General features: G+C 44.3%; 1 protein-coding gene across 2 annotated transcripts in view; it reads left to right on the top strand.

Annotated features, from left to right (window-relative positions):
• Nucleotides 1–429: 429 nt before the first annotated feature.
• Nucleotides 430–19,489, top strand: part of WASL (Wiskott-Aldrich syndrome like) — a 49,958-nt gene continuing 30,898 nt past the window's right edge. For both annotated transcript variants that reach the window (XM_025147539.3, NM_001199500.3), the window contains exon 1: nucleotides 430–859. In XM_025147539.3, coding sequence (XP_025003307.1) covers nucleotides 743–859 — 117 coding nt within the window. In that variant the 5' untranslated portion in view covers nucleotides 430–742. The remainder of the gene's footprint in view (nucleotides 860–19,489) is intronic.

The raw sequence follows: 19,489 nt of genomic DNA on the forward strand, positions 1-19,489 counted from the left end.
CGAGTCTCCACTGTGCTGTCCAACTTCACTTAACGTTAACGGCGTTTGCTGAGGGCTCCTAGCAGAGACCTCCTTTCTCCCCCAAGTGAATGCTCCGTGGCCCCGCTCGTGCTTTACAGACCCGGGGCTGAGAGCTTTGCAGCCAGCGAGGGGCCCGGCCGGCTGACCCCGCGGCCTCAGGAGCACCGCATCCCACTGTGTCTCTTCCTCATTCCTGGCTCCTTCCTCTTCCTCCTGTCGCACTCCCCACCCCGCCGCAGCCGCCGGGCCGGCCGGGCAGGTATTGAGGGCAGGGCTGGGCGGCTCTCCCCGACAGCTGGCGGGGCGAGGAGGGGCGGGAGCGGAAGGCGGCGGCGGCCCGCACGGCGCATGGTCGCAGCGGCGGCGCGCTCTCTCCCTCTCTCTCTCACGGCCTCCCCTCTGGCTGCCGCGCGCTGTGGTCTCGCCCGCCCCCGCTGCCATGTTGGATTGTGCGGCCGCCGGAGCCGGGCCGAAGTTGGAAGTTTAGTGCCGCTTGGAGGGGCGGGCGCCATCGGCTGCGGCGCCGGGGCTGCCTCCTGCCCGGCGTCCCCTCCGCGGGCCGCTCTCCGGGCCCCCCTACCCCTCCGCCTCCCTCCTTCCCTGACCCCGAGAGGGAGGCTCCGCGATGCGGCTGCTGTGAGTGAGGCCGCCGCGGAGGAGGAGGAGGAGTAGGGGGCCGCGGGCTCCAACGGTCGCAGGGCAGCGCCGTGCCGGCCCGGCCATGAGCGGCGCCCCGCAGCAGCCCCCGCAGCCGCGGCGGGTCACCAACGTCGGCTCGCTGCTGCTCACCCCGCAGGAGAACGAGAGCCTCTTCAGCTTCCTCGGCAAGAAATGCGTGGTGAGTGCCGTGCCTAGCCGAGGGGCGGCGGCGCTGCCCGGCCCCAGCCCTTCCCACCCCGCGCGCGGAGGGCCGGGGCCGCGTGAGGACGGCGGAGGGCTGCGGCCGGGCGCTGCTCTCCTCCCTCCCTGCCCCGCTCCGTCCCTGCCCCGTACGCGCCTCTCGCCCGGAAGTTTGTCCGGCCCGGCCCGGCCCGCTGCCCGGGAGGGGGGCTTGGCGGCAGGGCCCGGCCGCTGCCCGGAGCGTAGGGGACGCAATGAATGGCAGCGGGACCGCCCGCCCGAACCCTCGGTCCGGCCTCGCCTCTCCGCAGGGCCCGCGGCGGGGGCTCAGAGCCGCTTGGGCCGGGGTTGCGGACGCTGTGAGGGGCTGAGCCCCGCTCGCTCCTCGGGGGAGTTTGCTGGGGGGTCTGGGGGCTTCACGCGGCCCTGGGTGCACCTGCGGCACAACAAAGCGGCGTTGTGGGGCGGTGGAAGGCCCGTGTCCGCTCCGGGCCTGCCCTGCTCTGTACTTGGCCCGGACGGCAGGTCCGTGTGTTAAGGTGCTGCACCTCCAGCTCTCGGCTCTAAAAAAAAAGGCAACACAGCAATTTAAGGAGAAAAATCTTCTGGTGAATGCGTTCCCAAGTCTGTCACCGAGTTCTGTGTTTTTAGAATATCCTCTTGCATTTTAATGTAGGGTTGTACTCATCTGTGTTTAAAAAACAGCGGCAGAAACTGCTTGAAGCCTTTGAAGCCTTTAAAAGTTAGCCCCGTGTTTTAGGAGAAGTACAGCTTATCTTGAACTTTCTTTTCTGTATCTTTGAATAAATGCCCCCCCCCCCCCCCCCCCCCTTTTTTTTTTCTAATGGCCACTTGAAGCCGTTCAGAACTGTCACCTGAATGTCTTCTGATGCTTTGTGTGCAGTGCTGGGTTACTAATGCCAGGCACCTAACGTCCTGCTGTCGTGCAGTGATGGGCCATGAGCTTGTGTCTTGAAGCAGGATATCAGCACAGTCGCAATGCTTCTACGTAACTCCGGACTTTGAAATGATGTTGTTGATCGAACCGACTCCTGCAGGAAAGCAGGAGATGCAGTAACTGAGCAGGAAGTAGGCAGTGTTGACGTTGGGTGAGCTAAATAGGATGCTGTCATAGTAATTACGCTGGAATGGGTCAGAAGATGTGATCGTGAAACACGTCAATTGGATACTTTTTGTAAAGTAAGAAATCTGTAATCAAGCTGTTTTCCAGGCACGCGCTTCATGTGTTTGATTCCTTTGCAAAAAGAAAAAAGTAAAACTCTAAATTAAAAAAGCACATGAATTTGTGTGTTTGTTTTTCTGCAACTCAGATTTTCTTGTCAAGGGAACACGTTATGCTCAGCCCTAACGCTCACCTACTCAAGTTCTCAACTTTTCTGCATATAAATGCCACTTAAGGCAGACTTTAGAGACAAATATCTGTATAGTATCTGGCTGACGTGATTTGTGGCGGGTTGATAGCTTTATAGATGTGACTCGAATTTATACATTCTTAAGGTTTTCACTGAATTTTGGATGACATTCCAGTTAAAGCTATCCTGATTGTCCCAGCTACTTCCCTTTTGACCCCTGCCCTGTGTAGTCTCCAGATTTAGCATAGGCTCGTGTTGTAGTTGGTCTCTGCCATATCCCTGAGGGCTCGGGGCCAGAAGCTCCAGAGATTAACCAGATTTGTTGGGCTGAGCCAAAAAGGTGACAGTTTGGAAACTGATTCATGAGCAGATCTAGCATCTCTGTCACAAGGGTGGCAGTCTCTATCAGAAGAGTGGAATGGTCACCTGGGGATGGTCACCACCTCTGCTATCTGGTTTGAATCCAGAATGTCAGCTCAGAGCCTAATGGTACTCCTGGCACTATTGACCTTCTGGCTTGACTGTAACTCAGTGTTAGCACACTGTGCTGATGAGTGCCCTCTTGCTGTAATATGCATGATATTTGATCTCTTAATATCCATGCTTGAATTATTCATTAGCAAAACTTAATAAATGGTAGGGGAGGAAAAATCTTGCAAGTTTCTTAGGATGCTACAGGTTTGCGTTCACACAGGCTGGTCCAGCTGTGTTCCCAGGTGCAGGGAACCTGTGTGCAGGTGGTGCTTCTGCTGGTTCAGGGCATGGGTTTGATGCTGCACATGATGTTTCTGCCATGCCAATATCACTTCAGGTTATGTTTTACATAACCTTATGTTTATCTGACAGGGGCAGTGAGTGCCAGAGGAGCAGCTGAGACATGAGACTATGATCCTAGATACTCTTTTTATAGTAATAACTTGCGGTGCTCTTCTAGAGGGTATAGTGCTTTAAACAGGCCTGAGGGTCTTGGGTAAGCAAGCATGGCTCTCTGGACCTGATCTACTGCAAGAGATCTGCCTTTGCCTGTGTTTGACTCGTTACAGGGCAGCTGCATTGAGATTGCACTATGCAGATTTTATTCAGTGGAAAATCAATGGAATTAGTCATACTGATTGAGTGTTCACAACCTGTGAGATTCAGTATTGACATAATTTCAGTGACATCTTAAGTCAGTATGACTGATAGATGTGATGGAAGTGGCTCAAGAGCCATAATTGTGTTGGTGGGACTGATACCCTTATATGGAAGACTGCTGGTACTTTGGGAATCTCATTGTTTAGTAGGCAAATCTATGTAAAGGTTACTGATCTTGGCTTTTTTTTTTTAATATGCTGAGATATAAAATGCTTGTCTGAATTGGTAAGCAGTTACAGTACCTTTGAAAGCCTAATTTGTCAGGGGCTAAAACAAGCCATTGACTCGTAGTTAAAGCTGTAGCTAATTTAGTTTAAATACTGAGCCAAATGTAGAACTGCTTACAATAGGTGTCAAGCAGGTAGCCAGCCAGGACTTTCATTGTTGCATGGGTACATGAAAAGCATTTGACTAATTTTCATTCAGGCGTTTGACATTTTTTATCTGTCAGGTGTGAAATTTACTCCCTATAGTAGTTCTTTATCTTATTTCTATCATAATGTAAAAATAAGTCTATGTAAACTTATCCTAATCTGGGCTATGAGATTGTTGTATTGCCAAAATATTTTAATAGTTATGCTAAGCTTGTAAGATTTTGCTGAATTTGCTTTCCTTTTAACCTAAGGAATGGGTTTAAGGATAAAATAGTAGGTGTCCAATTAATTCTTTCTAGTAAAGAAGACACTTCATTAATTTGCATGATTAATAGTGATTAGTAACATCACTGATGAAGAATTAGTTTTTCTGCAGAAACAGTTTTATGCTTGTTAGGGACCTCAGGAAAGAAAAAAAACCACATGACAATTGTGTAAGTAGACTGCTGGAAGCATTTGATGGAGTATCCATATCTTATACTGCTTAGGGCTGGTACTGAACACTTGGATAAGAGAGCAAGGCTAAGTATAGCTAATTTCTAAGATCTTTCTGTAGTTAACGTGGTAAACAGGAACTGGTAAAGAATGCAAAAATTGAAGTGACACAGCAGTAAACCAAGAGAACTATTTTGGCTGCTTTTAAAATGCATGTGACCAGAATGAGATTGTATGTCAGAGCCAAAGGACAAGTTTCAGTAATGCTCCAGATAAAACAGAATTAAAATGTTAATGGAAGTTTTAGTTCTTGATTGATAAGAATTAGATTTCTCCAAGAAGGGACTTGTAAGATTACTTGTGCTTATGATAGCATGAAGTAAGACCTGACAGCAGACTACAGGTCGGAGTAACGGGAGGCCTCGTGTGGCAGGGAAGTATTGGGGCTCTGTCACTTTGAGTTTATGCTGCAGGCTGCACATCTGCGAGGGTACCAGAAAAGCTGAGGCTGTAGTTTGAAAAGGAGTTATCTCTTGAAGAGATGGGAGGAAGTTAGTCATCTGTTTAGACGTGCTGATTACTTCATGTTTGCATCTAGTCTTAAGTGAGATGCGGAAGGAGAATACAAGGGGTAAAGGGTAGGGGTCCTGTGAAACACAACAATGTTCAGCCTGAATTTCTGTGTGTCTGTCCTATTTTATCAAAAACCATGCGACTTCTTCGGATGCCTCATTAGAATCCACTGCAGTCATATCCCAAAGCAGTTTGTCAGGGCTAACCTTCTAGAGAGAATCGCACTGTTTCCTGACTGTTTGCTCTGAACCAAATTTGTGCCTACGGAAGTGATTTTCACAGGATTGGGTCAGGTGGGACTTTTCAGAGCAAGTCACTGTCCTCAAACTGCCTCCTTGTATCTACAGTAGAGATGTTTATCATCAAGTGTTTCTCAATCTTATTTTCCTTACAGCCTGCTATTAAGCAAGGATAGTGAACTATGTAGTAAACAAATAATTTACTCATGGCTGAGAAATGTTTTTGAGACTACACGTGAATGCTCTACAAGATGTTGTGTCTTATATCTGAATGTATTTGAGAGAAAGAAGCAGTTCGTAAGAAGTACGATTTAGTTCAGGATAAGAGAAATTCCAGTGTTTGAGTTCCACAATTGTCAGTGGCTATCACTGGCTCTTACCTAAACTCAAGAAAATAATTTACAGTTATGATCTGAATTTGTCTGTTTGGCTGTAGGCACTATAAATGTCAGTTAACTCATGCTAGACACCAATTATTAGGTGTCTTGATGTGCAGGGTGAGTCCTACTTCATTAGGAAGTGTTGTAAGCGTAGAGGAGGAAATCTAGTAAGATTTGACTGGAATAAGTACCTCAGTCCATTAAGGCTTCAGAACTCTTGCATTCTCTTCTGAACTTTGTAAACCTTTTCTCTTTTACCTTTTACCTTTTGCAGGTGGTTGAGTATCAGAAGTCTCTGTGATGACTCAGCTGGTGACAGATACCAGTCATGCTCCTGATAATGTGCTCTGGAATCCTGTAGGACCCAGGCACAACAGGATGGGAGCAATTTGTAGTCACAAGTAGTTGTGCTGTAACTTAGCTGCCCTTTGCAGCTAAGAATCAGGTGGAGGAATTTGGTTGCACATTCATAAGATGTTTTGACTACAAGATTTCCATCAAGATGTCCAGATACTGCTTGTTTAGGGGAACACCTAACGATGAGGTAGCTCTTAGAAGATAAGACTGAGTTTATTATTTCATGCAAATATGTGAATTGAAAGACTCTAGTTTGTTGCTGCCTTAATGGTGAGTTTGTGATTTCTCTGCATTATCTGATCATAAATATTAATTTGAATCTTCTCATTAGAGCATTTCCTCTGGGACTGTTTCTTCTGGAATTTCCAGGGGTCTAACATAAGCTGGATTTGTCATAGGCAGAGTATATAAGGTCCTTCTAAAAAAATCTCTTGACAGGATTGAAAAAGTATTCCCGGTATTCCTGAAGGTTATTTAGGCTTGAGATCTCAAACTTCCTTTAGCGGAGTTCTGCTAATTCCCCATCTTTTTTGTAGGGCTCTCATAACCTGTATTGCTTGGCTGTTGGTGTCTCCACAAACTGCAGGAATTAAGAGTTTGTTTGCTGCTGTTATTGCTGGTTAGCAGCATCTTCACATGGCAGCAGCCGCTGCTAGCTCAGCACTGAGGTGCTGAAGTTGAAGTGGTTTGCATCTGATAAGCGACTGTCACTGAGAAACCTTGTAGTAGTTCAGTGACCAGAAGGACAAAGGGCTTGATCTTTATGTTGGCCTGCTATGGGCAGAGCTGCCTGCAGTGGTGATAGTTTTGGTGAAGTTTTCAGTGTTTTATTTGAAAATGTTTGCAATTCTATTAAAGGAGTGTGGTAAGATTTACAGTGTCCTCTCTTCTAGAGAGCATGTTTTGTAGACTTGTCTCTTGAGGAATCTTTGCAGTACAGAAATAAGACTTGGTGTAGTGCAGAGCACTCATGATTTCATGACCTAATACCTACGTAATATAAAGGAAGTAGCAGAAATGTGCCATGAGCACTAGACAGAATGCTTATTAGTTGGTTAGGGTAGGATTTCCTCACGAATGGTTGGCATTGTGTTGCTTGGGCACGGAGGAATTTTCTTGGTTGGCCAGTTTTTCCTTGTAACAGTACATCATACAAAGTGGATTTAGGGGAATTTGAAGTGTACCTTCATGGGTGGTTTTAAGCAGGAACACTGTCAGATGCTATAGAGATGGTTTTGTTTCTCAATATTATTGTGGGTGTGCTGTCACACTAAATTCTGTGGCTTTCAGATGTGCTGTTTATGCCTGGGTAACCAATAAAATGGGCAAAGTAGTTATACAGTTACCTTCCTGAACTTTCCCAGCTACATTCTAAAACTCTCAAGTGGGCTGTGATCTTTGTGCAACAGGAGCAGAGGGGCCAAGTGGAGAAAGATGTAATGCTGACAGTCATGGAGATGCTTTTACAGAAAACTACTCCCTTTCTTAATTCTTCAAATTCAGTTGGTACTTTCATCTACCTTTGAGTTAAAGGTAGGTAATTTCTGGTACCTCTTCATGTTTATGCAGTGCGTGACACTTCAAGCATCTCAGATTAGAATTCCAATGTTGAACTTCTTCCATAACAATATATTCTTAACAAAGCATCTTACAAATTACTCGGTTCCTGTAAACTTAATGTTCAGAGGAGAAGATCGTTGCTGGCAAAGAAGCAGCTGCTGCAGAACTCCATGACATGCTGACAGATCTGCAGATTTTAGCTCACCTTAGGCACTTGCTTTCATACATGCATCCACATGTTGGTGAAGCAGTTTTCTCTCTAATGTTTAATCAGCTATCTTTAAAATCGTTACTCCTGGCAGCTTTTTTTCTTTTTCACTTTTCTGAGAAAGTGTTAATGGGTTTTCCAGTTCTCCAGTGTGTCTAGTTTAAAGCTGAAAGATCACACTGAGGCTTGCTAATCAAGGTCATAAGCGTTTCCATTTCTGTAAGATTTCACACACTGTTTTCCCCTTCAGAACTTTATGTGTAATTCAGAATTCCCCTGTGTTCATCTCATTTCCCTTCAAAGTGAATGTGTTATTTTGCCTTTTTCTCCCCTTTTTTAATTAGCCACTGTGCAGCATAAGAGCAGTATAGTCATACAGGATCCTATTTGTGCTCATTAAGCATGTTTTATATGCTGAGGGTACTGTGCCTGCAGTATGAGTAACACCAACCTACTGAAAGAAAATACACTTTTCTGCTTTTCAGACAGCTAAGAAAACTGTATTTCAGTATCTGAACTCTTAGCTGTGGAAGGATAACTGTTGCCTCTGAGTTTGCAAACACTTTAAAAATACATTTGCTTCTAATGTCATTGATGGCTTTCCCAAAGTTACCCAAGACAATTGGGAGTATTTACAAGAAAGATTAAGTTAAAATATGGATTCCTAAATGACATACTCTGAATATTAAGTACAGAAACCTAATACTTATCTGTCTAGCAAGAATATTTGAATATGGGAATTTCTCCCTAAATAGTAAATGCCTGAAGTGTCTGCCAAGAGATTTATTTACCCATATGTGCTACGTGGATAAGAAAAGAACAGAGTACTAATTTTTGTATTACTGTCTTTCTAAGGGATAAAGAAAAGTGTAAAATGTTTTACAATTTAAGACTACTTCCGTTGTAAAATGTACTACCAGTGGCCTTCTTAAAGTATTTTCTCTGTGTAGGAAATCGATCTCTGTTAAATTTTTCTATAGCAGATTACTGTGAAGTTGTTAATAATACTTGAGACATCGATTTGGTGACTGTTGCTCTTGTAATCTCTATTCTGCTGGTTTGCTTCAACGTCTTGTGCTGTGACCTTTGTCCCCTGAATTTGGTATGTTTGTATCAGGGGCTCCTTCCATTCCCTCATTACAACATTCTTTTCTTTAATGGATTTCTGCCCTTCTGTACCAGCAGGAAGATCTCCTCCCCATTTCCTCTTTTCCCTTGGTACCGCAGCTGCTTTGTGAGAGTACCCCTTTCTCCCTCCAGCCCCTGCAACCAGAATGTTCACAAAGGCATCCTGATAAAAAGGACAGTGTCTCTTCCTCACTGTTCTTCCCTCCACTCCCTTATCACTCTGTTCTTTATTGCACAACTGCTTTGTTCTTGCTGATGAACTGGGTGTCTCATCTGGCATGAAGCCCAAGCCATACCCAGTACTGGGCTGGACACAGTTTGTATTCTCCTAGCTCAGCAGAGCGTTGCATGGGGAGAGGAGACAGTCGATGCTAACCAGCTGTTCTCTGCTGCTTGTGCACAATGCACTTCAGCCTGAAATATGCCCATTAGACATTTTTCCTCCTATTTCTCATTGCTGGCCCAAAGTCACTGTTAGCATTACTGTAGAAAAGAGAACTTTTGGGTGAGAGAAGGAAAAGCAAAACCTAAGTGTGATATTCCTCAGGCTTGTACTACCCCACCCTCCGCTGCTGTTTCTCCAGGGAGGACCAAGCTCTCCAGTTTGGACGCTGCTGTATTAAGAAACCAAATGCTGGAAGATATGGCTTCAACAACTCTACAGGCTCAGATTTGAAACCACAGAATTGCTTAGTGCTGCTTTGAGTGAACTCTCAGTTATTTCCTGCTCCTTTAGCATGTGACAGCTCTCTCTGAGCACAGCTAAGATGTGGTCATTCTTTAAGTAGACGTTTTTCTCTCTTACCCCCCCCCCAGTCCCTCAGTCAGCCAAAGCAAACAGAAACATCACTTGGCTTACGACACCAAATATACACAAAGGCATCCAAATATATTCATCTCTGCAAAACTGTTCTTGATTTTTGTGGTTCTCAGACAAGAGAGGAGAAAACGATGAACATCATGTGGTGGTATGTGTTCTGTGCAGTACTGCAGCCAAGGGCTTCTGCATGTGTCTGCAAAGGAGGATGCTGTAGTTTCTAGCAAACTAAATGTAGGGTTGTTTTTCCACTGTTTGTCTTTAGTTATTAGCATCTCAGGTATGAAACTTGTTGTATAACTAGGTGCACAGTAGCTATTAGATTTTTTTTTTTTAACAGTTAACTGCCAGGTTACTAAAAACTTACAGGTTTGGTGCTTAATTTTCTGCAGCTTTTTGTCAACCAGTATTTTTTGGCTACACAATGTCACTGTCATTTGTATTTTTCGTAAAAAAAGTTGACTGTGTTGCACTGTAAGTTGTTCTCAATTTGGGTAGCTGGAACTTTAAAACTGTATAAGGTTTTAAGGAGTCATCACAGCTGAAAGTGCTTGTAGCTTTTAATCTCTAGAACTCAGGAGTGATTCAACAAACCATCTGGCTGTGCTTTAAAAAAAAATAAGTTGAGAGATTTGTTATGTTCAGGTGCCAGTATTTACATACTTGAGAGACTTGCAGCTTCTAACTGCAAAGATCCTGCCCTTCTTACCTTAGTTCAAGGCTGTACAAGGTGCAGCATGCCTAGCATGAATGTTTCCCTAAGTTACGGAACTCTTACTTATATCATGGCTTTCACTTCATCTTTTTATGTCATTTAGGAGATATCTCAGTGCTTTAATTCTTCTCTGAGACATTTCCTTAACAGATTATTGGAATATCTGTGCCCTCTGCTGCCTGTAGACAACGCATCTGGTCTGTTCCTCTGCCCTCTATTTATAGCATTCAGATGAGGTTTGATTATTGAACAAATGTTCCGGCTGCAGCCTCAGACTTGACCCAATGTAACCACGGGGTGCATCCCTCACGCTGGCCATATGTATGGTACGTGGTCCGTACTTTTCTGTCCCTGGGAGCCAGAATGTCAAGCTCAAATGTGAGATATCCATACAGGATACATGGGAGCTTTGTGCAAGGAAAATGCATCCTGTCCTTTCCCTCACCTCTGGTCTGTCAGTCAGCCACGCTGCTTTTATTGATGCTAACAAAACCTAAGTAGGGCAGTAACATAAACTCAGGCACTGTCCTGTGATTGTCTGTTGTGTTTAATTTGTTGGCATGCTTCCTGGCATAGATTTAGGTTATGCTAGCTAGTACTCACCACAATTAATGAGCATGGTTTTAGGAAAGGAATGGTGGTGTAAACACAGTTTCTAATAGGTGGTATGCATAGGGCAATCTTTACCCAATTTGTGCTGTGTTGGGAGTAGCAGGAGTTCATCTGTACAGAGGTGAATTCTGCTCTACCATTTGCCATTAGGTCCAGAAAGTATCTCTGATCCTAGCTGGTGCAACTTCCAAAAGCTACCAGGAGACAAAAGCAGTGGTAATCAGAATTTAATGTCATGTCTGTTCTAGTGCTTCTATTAGCATGTGTATTGTAATGGCCAGCTCTTGCTGCTCTCATAACTGTCCTGCCTTGACATCAAGTCAGAGTACTGTGAGCAACAAAATTCAATCTTCTCTCTGCTCTCTGAAACTGCTTTTGGAAACCTGAGAAAATGCAGGTGACTGGAAGTTTCCAGCAGGTGAAAGCTTGCCTTTGCATGTAGCAACCGACTGCAGTAGCTAGACTATCAAGTGCATCTGACATACTGTGAACACAAGCTCATAAGGTTCCTGATCCTGTTCTCTGATTTCAGGGAGGAAAAAAAATAAATATTTTGCTTCTTGTAACAAGATCTGTCTAACTTGTAGCTGTTCTGCAGACTACATTAGGTACAGCAGGGATGACCTTAAGGACCGCTGCATTTCACTTTACTGTACTTCTTGATTACAGAGCACAGGCCTATCAAGAAAACAAATTCCCCCAAATTTCTTTTCAGGGCTTTCAATTAGATTTCATGGAAGAAGAGGGTGTACTGCTGAGAAACGGAAGAGTCAGGGAACAGTGTCACTTTATGAAGCAGTGGAGAGAAACGTCACATTTCTTCCAGAGATTGTTGAGAGGACTTTTCCAAGAAAGTAATATGTCTGAAAAAACAGTTGAAGTGCCTCTAAACCAATAGCAGGAGAAATTGGAAACCATGATGCAGTCATCACCCTCGTAGGCTCTCATCCTGATGGGAGATTTCAACCACCCAGATATGTGCTAGGAAAACAAGATGTTGAGCTGCAAGCAGTTTAGGAGACTCTTTGAGTCAACTGGTGACAAATTCCTGGTCTGGGTATTGGACAGACCCATCAGAGTTGAAGCATTACTGGACCTGGTGCTCACCAAAGCCAAAGAGATCATAAAAGAGGCAGCCTGGGCTACAGCAACCACGTCCTGCTTGAGTTTGTGATCTTGAGGAACGCAGGCCTGGCAAAGAGTGCAGTCAGGACCCTGAACTTCAGGAAAACGAACTTTAGGCTGTTTAAGGAATTGTTGGATGAGATCCCCTGGGAATCTGTCCTTAGGGACAGTGGAACAGAACAGGGCTGGCAGCACTTTAAAGATGCCTTCCTGAGAGTAAAATGCTCTCCATCCCCTAGAATAAGAAATCAGGCAGATGAGGCAGTAAATCAGCATGACTGATCAGGCAGGGGAAAAAAAGGGTAAGTATAAGCAGTGGAAGTGGGGATGGGTTTCCTGGGAATAGTATAGAGATACTGTGTGATGTGCAGGGTTGGAGTCAGGAGAGCCATGGTACAGATGGAATTGAATTTGGGGAGGGATGTGAAAAACAACAAGAAGGGATTCTTTAGATACAGTGGACAGAAGAGAGAGGCAAAGGAGAGTATACCCCCTCTGATAAATGAAAAGGGAGAACTGGTCTCCCCAGACGTGGAGATGCTTAATGAGTTCTTTACCTTGATCTTCAACTTCAGTCATGGAACTACAGGATGGTGAGCCTCACATCCGTGCCTGAGAAGATCGTGGGGCAGATCCTACTGGAAAAGATGCGTAGGCACATGCGAGATGAGGAGGTGATCAGAGATAGCCAACGCAGCCTCCCCAAGGGCAGGTTGTGCCTTACCAGTCTGGTGGCCTATGGTGGAGTGACGACATCAGTGAACAAAGGAAGGACAAATGATGTTGTCTGCCTGGATTTGTGCAAGGCCTTTGAAGTGGTCCTGTGCCACATCCTTATTTCTAAATTGGAGAGATACGGATTTGCAGGTTGGACCTGGATGGTCATAGCAAAAGAGTTGTTGTCAACAGCTCTGTGTCCAGGTGGAGGCTGGTTATGAGTTGTGCCCCCCAGAGGTCTGTCTTGAGACTGGTGGTCTTCAACATTGTTATTAGTGATGCAGACAGCGGAGATTGAGTGTACCCTCAGAAAGTTTGCTGTTGACACAACAGAAGGATCAGGGCAATGCCAGGTATGAGTACAGGATGGGAGAAGAACTTAAGAGCAGCCATGGAGAGGAGGACTTGGAGGTCCTGGTGGATGAAAAGCTGGATGTGAGCCATCAGTGTGTTCTGAAGCCTGGAAGGTCAAGAGTGTGCTGGGCTGCATTAAAGGAGGGTTGGCCAGCAGGGTGAGAAGGGTGATTCTTCCTCTCTGCTCTGCCATTATGAGCCTCATCTGGAGTACTGTGTACAAGCCTGGGGCCCTCAGTACAGGAGGGATGCAGAGCAGTTGTAGCAAGTCCAGAGGAGAGTCACAAAAATGATCAGAGCGCTGAAGCACTGCTCCTGTGAGGATGGTTTGAGGGAGTTGGGCGTGTTCAGCTTAGAGAAGGCTCTGGGGGACCTCACTGTGGCCTTCCAGTACTTGAAGGAAGCTTATAAGCAAAAGGCAGACTGACTTTTTTCAGTCTGATAGCAATAGGGGAAGGGGGAGGGGCTTTAAACTGAAGGAGGGGAAACTTAGATGTTAGGAAGAAATTTTTTGCTCGAAGCATGGTGAGGTGCTGGAACAGACTGCCTGGGAAGGTTCTGTGTGCCCCATCTCTGGAGGCATTTCAGGCCAGGTTGGATGGGATCCTGGGCAACCTGATGTGGTTGACAGGTCTGCTTATGGCAGGGAAGTTGGAACTAAGTGATCTTTTAAGGTTCCCTGCAACCTAATCCATTCCATGATTTTCTGATATGCATAGTTGTAAGTAATTCAAGAAGAAAGTTCCATGTGTCTTCAAAGACTCTGGAGATCTGTGCTGAGGTCTCTTGAAATCTCTATTGCGGCTGCATTGTAAAGAGTTCCTGCAGTTTTCTGGAACTCAACTTATTCCCTACTTGAGATCCAGAGACCGTGCTAGGGAAGGAAGTAGCGTCATTAATGACAGTTTAACCATTGCATGCTGTCTGTTTTTGTGTTCCTCCTTAATCTTTTGGTTCCGACAGGGTTATAAACGTGTGTCTGGCTTCTATATCCACTACATCTGATGTTAGATAATGCTAAAGCTGAAGCACCTGAACACTTGAAGTTTGTAATTTTTTCTCTGCTGTCCTGTGGTTCCTATGATTTCTCTTTCTTTCTTCCCCCTCATTTCCCTCCCTCACCCCCAACCCAGTACCTGCTGTTATATCCTTGCTGGCAGGAGCCAGCCCCCTGGTGATGCTTGGTGCTGTACAGGCAGTTCTGCAGCAGCAGGCCGTCTTTGCTTCAGAGTGGAAGGGAGGTAATAACCCATCATTTAGAAGCTGAATGCTTTTCGTCTTAATGTTACGATGGTGACTTGCATGTCAATTCTGGCTGCAGTAATTGCTGTAGAAATGAAATGTGCAGGTATTGGTACAATGCCATCGTTGCATCTCATTAGAAATAACTTCTCCAAGGTCACCACATGCAGGCAATCACAAATGCAGGTCTGAAATAGCAAAAGGTGTTCTGTAGTTGGCTTGAACCTAATAAACAGCCATAAATGAGATTGCCTGCTGTGTGTCATCAAGGCTGTTTCTCATGTCAGATGCATTGAATACTTTGTTGAAGTGCAGCATGATGTGTGCACTGTTAGAGTATTCTGGTCCAAAAGTGAAGTAGCTGACATGTCACTGACTCTGGAATTCTTCAGAGGACTGGAATGTCTGTTGCAGAGCAGAGGATTGTGTGTGGGGATCAGCAGAGGTAGCAGTCTGGGTTCCAGATCAGCCCTGTACAGCTCTGAAGTTCTGTGTTAACACTGCATGTCTCACTGTGGGCGGCAGAAGCCATCTGAAGGATGCACGTTTGGTTAACAAAGCTGTTCTACAGGACACATTTATTAGTGAAGTTGGCTCCAGTTTGTTGTGTAAATCTGCTTCATCTTCTATCAATAGTCCATCTGCCCAGGAGTGGAATTTGGTCTAGCAAGAAAGGAGGGTCTTTTTCCCTCAAATTTTGTCAAACTCTCGCCCTTTTACTGGCACAGTCCCATTGCCAGCTTTTTGTAGGAAGATCAGTGTTTTTATCACAACGTTTCTGGCATACTTAATCTGACATTTGTAATACTGAACTTCTAGCAACTTCTTAATGCACTGGTACTGTGTGGGAACCACTCTTGTAATTATTTCTTCTAGCAAACTGGAAGGGAGATCCTATTTCTATGCCTATACCCAGTGTTTTGGGTAGGCTGCCATTTTTGAGCTCTATCTAAAAGGAAGTTGATTATCTGATTGACTAGTGATAGGACTAGAGGGAATGGCTTCAAGCTGCACCAGGGAAGGTTCAGGCTGCACGTTAGGAAATACTACTTCTCTGAAAGGGTGGTCAGGCACTGGAATGGGCTGCCCAGAGAGGTGGTGGAGTCACCAAGCCTGGAGGTGTTCAAGGAACGTTTGGACATTGTATTGAGGGACATGTTTTAGTGAGAACCATTGGTGATGGGCAAATGGTTGGACTGGATGATCCTGTGGGTCTTTTCCAACCTTAGCGATTCTATGATTCTATGATTTTCTCAAAACTGTGTACTCATGGGGCTGATGATATTTTTCATAAATACCAAAAGCATTCTGTTTCTATGCTAACAGATTGAGGCTGTTAAGTACTGAGAGCCACTGATGTAGTTAGCTGAAGATGAAGGAAAAGGATATTCATGCAGAAACTGGCAATCCAGTGTCAGCTCTGGCACGAGGAGCTGCTTTCAGTCACTGGATTTTAAGTTGTATCAGTGCCATAATGAAGAATTATTGCATTTCAAAATGTGTTATACTTCTGGAAAAATGTCACTGTCATTAGTAACCTTTTTTTTCTGTTAATTGGTTACAGCCAGTATTAATGAGCATTTTTATCCTGTTAGTAGGCATATCGTTGCACTACGCTGTCTTTATACTATCATAAAAGCACTGTAAGTTATTACATAATTGGAAGCTTTCAGAAAAGTGGCAAATGTTTGACCTGACAGAAAAGCTGCTGCCAGTTGTTTGAGGCAGCAAGAGCCAGTGATGTTGAGCAGATTCACCTTATTGTTAGTGATCCCAGAACAGGTGGAGAGACTTGTGGAAACAATAGTTCAGAAAGTGAAGCATGTAACACTTCCAATCTGATGCTTGATTGCATTGTTGATACTGGCTGATTGGCCTACCAGTGCTATAAGACTGCTTGTCTCAGTATTTCATTTTCAGTAGGATCCAAAGCAAAGCTGTGTTAAGATCATATTCATTAAAACTTTCTTTTGTTTCAGCTGGCTGTATTTCATTAATTCAGACAATGCTCACTAAGAAGGCTAATGATCAGTTTCAGTCCTACTAACATTTTTTTTCCTAAATGTTCTTCAAAACAGATTTTCTACCCTAAGCTTTTTCAAAATGTCTTAAACTACTGTTCTAATGTAAATTGTGTTGATGACTTTAGAATCCATAAACTCTTGTACTGATCTCGTCTAATACTGATGGTCATTCTTGTAAGCTTTGCGTCTCATGCAACATGCAGTGCTACTTACCTAACATTTTAGGTAGGGTAAAATTGTTTGTATTATCTGTTAATCCAGACAGATACATAGTTCTAATATGTGACTTAGTATGTTACTGCTGCTGGACATTGTTTACAAGTTATTCTTAAGAGTGGGGGAGCAACAGTACAGGAGGGAGAATTATCCTCAGGTTTTGTGGAGTTGCTCTTCTGGCCCAATCAAACACAAATATTGAAGAATAAAAATCACAGTGTCACTGCCTCTATTCCTCAATTCTGCCTATAGTTGCTAAATATGGCTGCTATGTGTAAAGTTGGGCTGACTGCCCTCTCCTATGATTTTAAATTGGGACTTGGTGGATTTCTTTCAAGGAAAAGAGTTGAGTGCAGAGGAAAAATCCATCCTGCCACCCTTCCTACAAAGTTTTTGTTGTATGAATGAGCATATTTCATTAGCTGTAAATGGGTAGATTCTTTACGGTTTTGCTATTCTAGTTTTGCCTAGCAGAGCAGGCAGCCTCATGAGAAGTACATCTGGCACTCAGAGGAACTACAGAGGAAGAGTTGAAGCTTCTGGGAAGGAGCTTTCCCATTCAACAGTCATCTGCACATTTATTTTTGGATAGTAGGTAATAAGTTTAGGAAGGAAATTGTCAACTCCACTGTCAGCAGGTTTCTATTTGCAACTGGGTTTTGTTGTTGTTGTTTGTTTGTTTGTTTGAAGTCCTAACTTGGCAGAGGTCACTTTCATCCACTTCTCTCCTGCCTTGAAAATTGAATTTTGCAAGCTCAGCAGTTTATCTTTCCCTAAGTTTTTACAATCAATAAACTACACTCAGCTGTTACCTTTATACTGTTCATTTGAGTGTCCAGAGGGAACACTTAGCAGAAATACAAATTGTGCAGGGGGGCCTTTCTTACATGGTAGAAATTCAGGGTTTATAAAACTGAGTGTGAGAATTGCCAAGAAAATCTTCAGCTGCAGAGCCCATACTATAGCAGATGGCTGAGAGTAAGCTCTTAATGCAGTTTCTAAGAGGTATTAATAGTAATGCCCAAATCCAAACTAAAATATCCCTGTATGTTTCATGTAGCCTTCTTAAGAGGAAGAACTAGGTGTATGGGGAAAGTGATTACTTGTATTGAAGGGCTGTATTGGAGCTGTCTGCTCAGTTTCTGAAACTGCTGCTATCAGGTGACTGACTACAAATAGATGGAAGTAGATGATTTGCATTCAGGATGAGGTTTGTGTAGAATTGGCCATATAAGATTACTATTTTGTGATACCAGTTCCAAACTACTAGAATTTGTTTTCATTCAAGCCATTTCAAGCTAATTTTGTGCTCCACAGTGCATTGGCAAATGCAATGCTTTGAACCTGCAAAGCAGAAACCCCTGTAAGTAATGACAGTTGTAACTGTTAGCTGTAAGAAATGTCATTTTAATCAAGGATGTCCCGTACGGTGAAAGGATATCTCCATTTCTTTATCTTCATGGTTATAGCATATCTGAGACTTTCTAAAACAGCGAACAGCCTATCAGATAGTAATTGATGTTCTAATAGTAATTGATATTCACGCACTGTGAAGAGAAGTTCCACATTACTAGTGTTAAACTGTTTTAACCCTTGCTATTAGCAAATAAGATAATGTAGCCTTCTTCCCTACCCCTCACCCCAAATAATGGATTTTTACCTGGCAATGTAATGCTGTTTTCTTCATCAGTACTTCTTAGTGCACCCTACAGAGGTGGAGGTCACCATCTCTTCCATAATACAACTGAGGAAAATGAAGCACAGGGGAGAAATGAAGAGAAATGTCACACTACTGGCTATTGGCAAAACTAAAATTAAAATAGCAGTCTCCCAAACACTTACTGGATGCTTTCATAATTAGGCATATCCTCTACTGTGAAAGAGACTTTAGCATTGTATCCCTGGATTCAGCTTCAAATTTGGCTAGGTATCCTGCAACCATTCCGTCTTCGTGCTTTTTTTCTTCCAGTAGCGTGCCTACTTTTGAAGACTTTGAAGTGGGAATTATTTCTTTGTAGTAACTATACTGTTGGGCCCATGCCAACCTCATGAAGTTCAGCAAGGCCAAATGCAAAGTCCTGCATATGGGTTGAGGCAATCTCATGCACAGATACATGTTGGGTGGAGAATGGCTTGAGAGCAGCCCTGAGGAGAGGGATTGGGGAGTATCGGTTTATGGAGGATTCAGCGTGAGTCGGCAGCTTGCTCTTGCAGCCCAGCAGGCCAACTGTATCCTGGGTTGCATCAAGAGAAGTGTGACCAGCAGGTCGAGGGAGGTGATTCTGTCCCTCTGTGCTCTTCTGAGACCTGGAGTACTGTGTCCGGTTCTGGAGCCCCCAACACAAGAAGGACATTGAGCTGTTGGAGCAGGTCCAGAGGAGGGCCATGAACATGATCACAGGGCTGGAGCACCTCCCCTACAAGGACAGTCTGAGAGAGCTGGGGCTCTTCAGCCTGGATGAGGATTCCAGGGGGACCATGTAGTGGCCTTCCAGTACCTGAAGGGGGCCTGCAGAAAAGCTGGGGAGGGACCTTTAAGGAAGGCACGTAGCAACAGGAGGAGGGGATATGGCTTTAAACTGGAAGAATATGGATTTAGAGTAGATATTAGGAAGAAATTATTTACTGTAAGAGTGGTGAGACACTTGAACAGGTTTGCCATCAAGGTTGTGGATGCCCCCTCCCTGGAAGCATTCAAGGCCAGGCTTGAATGGGCTTTGAGCAGCCTGGTTTAGATGGAGGTATCCCTGCCTATGACAGGGAGTTGGAACAAGATGATCTTAAACACCCCTTCCAACCCAAACCGTTCTATCATTCTATGATTATTGATGTAAAAAAAAAAAATCTTATGCACAATTACACAGTTGAGTTTCCTTATCTGACTTGGATTATCATAACTGTTCCGTTGAAATGTGGACTGCTGAAGGAGCAACTAAAACAAGTTTTTGTGGCATGGGGAAAATGGAAGAGGAGTTGCATCTCTACATACCCTTATATAAGTGGATTGTGTGTGTTTTAGGGGGCAGGACTCCAGTTGTGTATACT

The sequence above is a fragment of the Gallus gallus genome, chromosome 1, assembly GCF_016699485.2.
Source record: "Gallus gallus isolate bGalGal1 chromosome 1, bGalGal1.mat.broiler.GRCg7b, whole genome shotgun sequence".
Taxonomy (NCBI): Eukaryota; Metazoa; Chordata; class Aves; order Galliformes; family Phasianidae; genus Gallus; species Gallus gallus.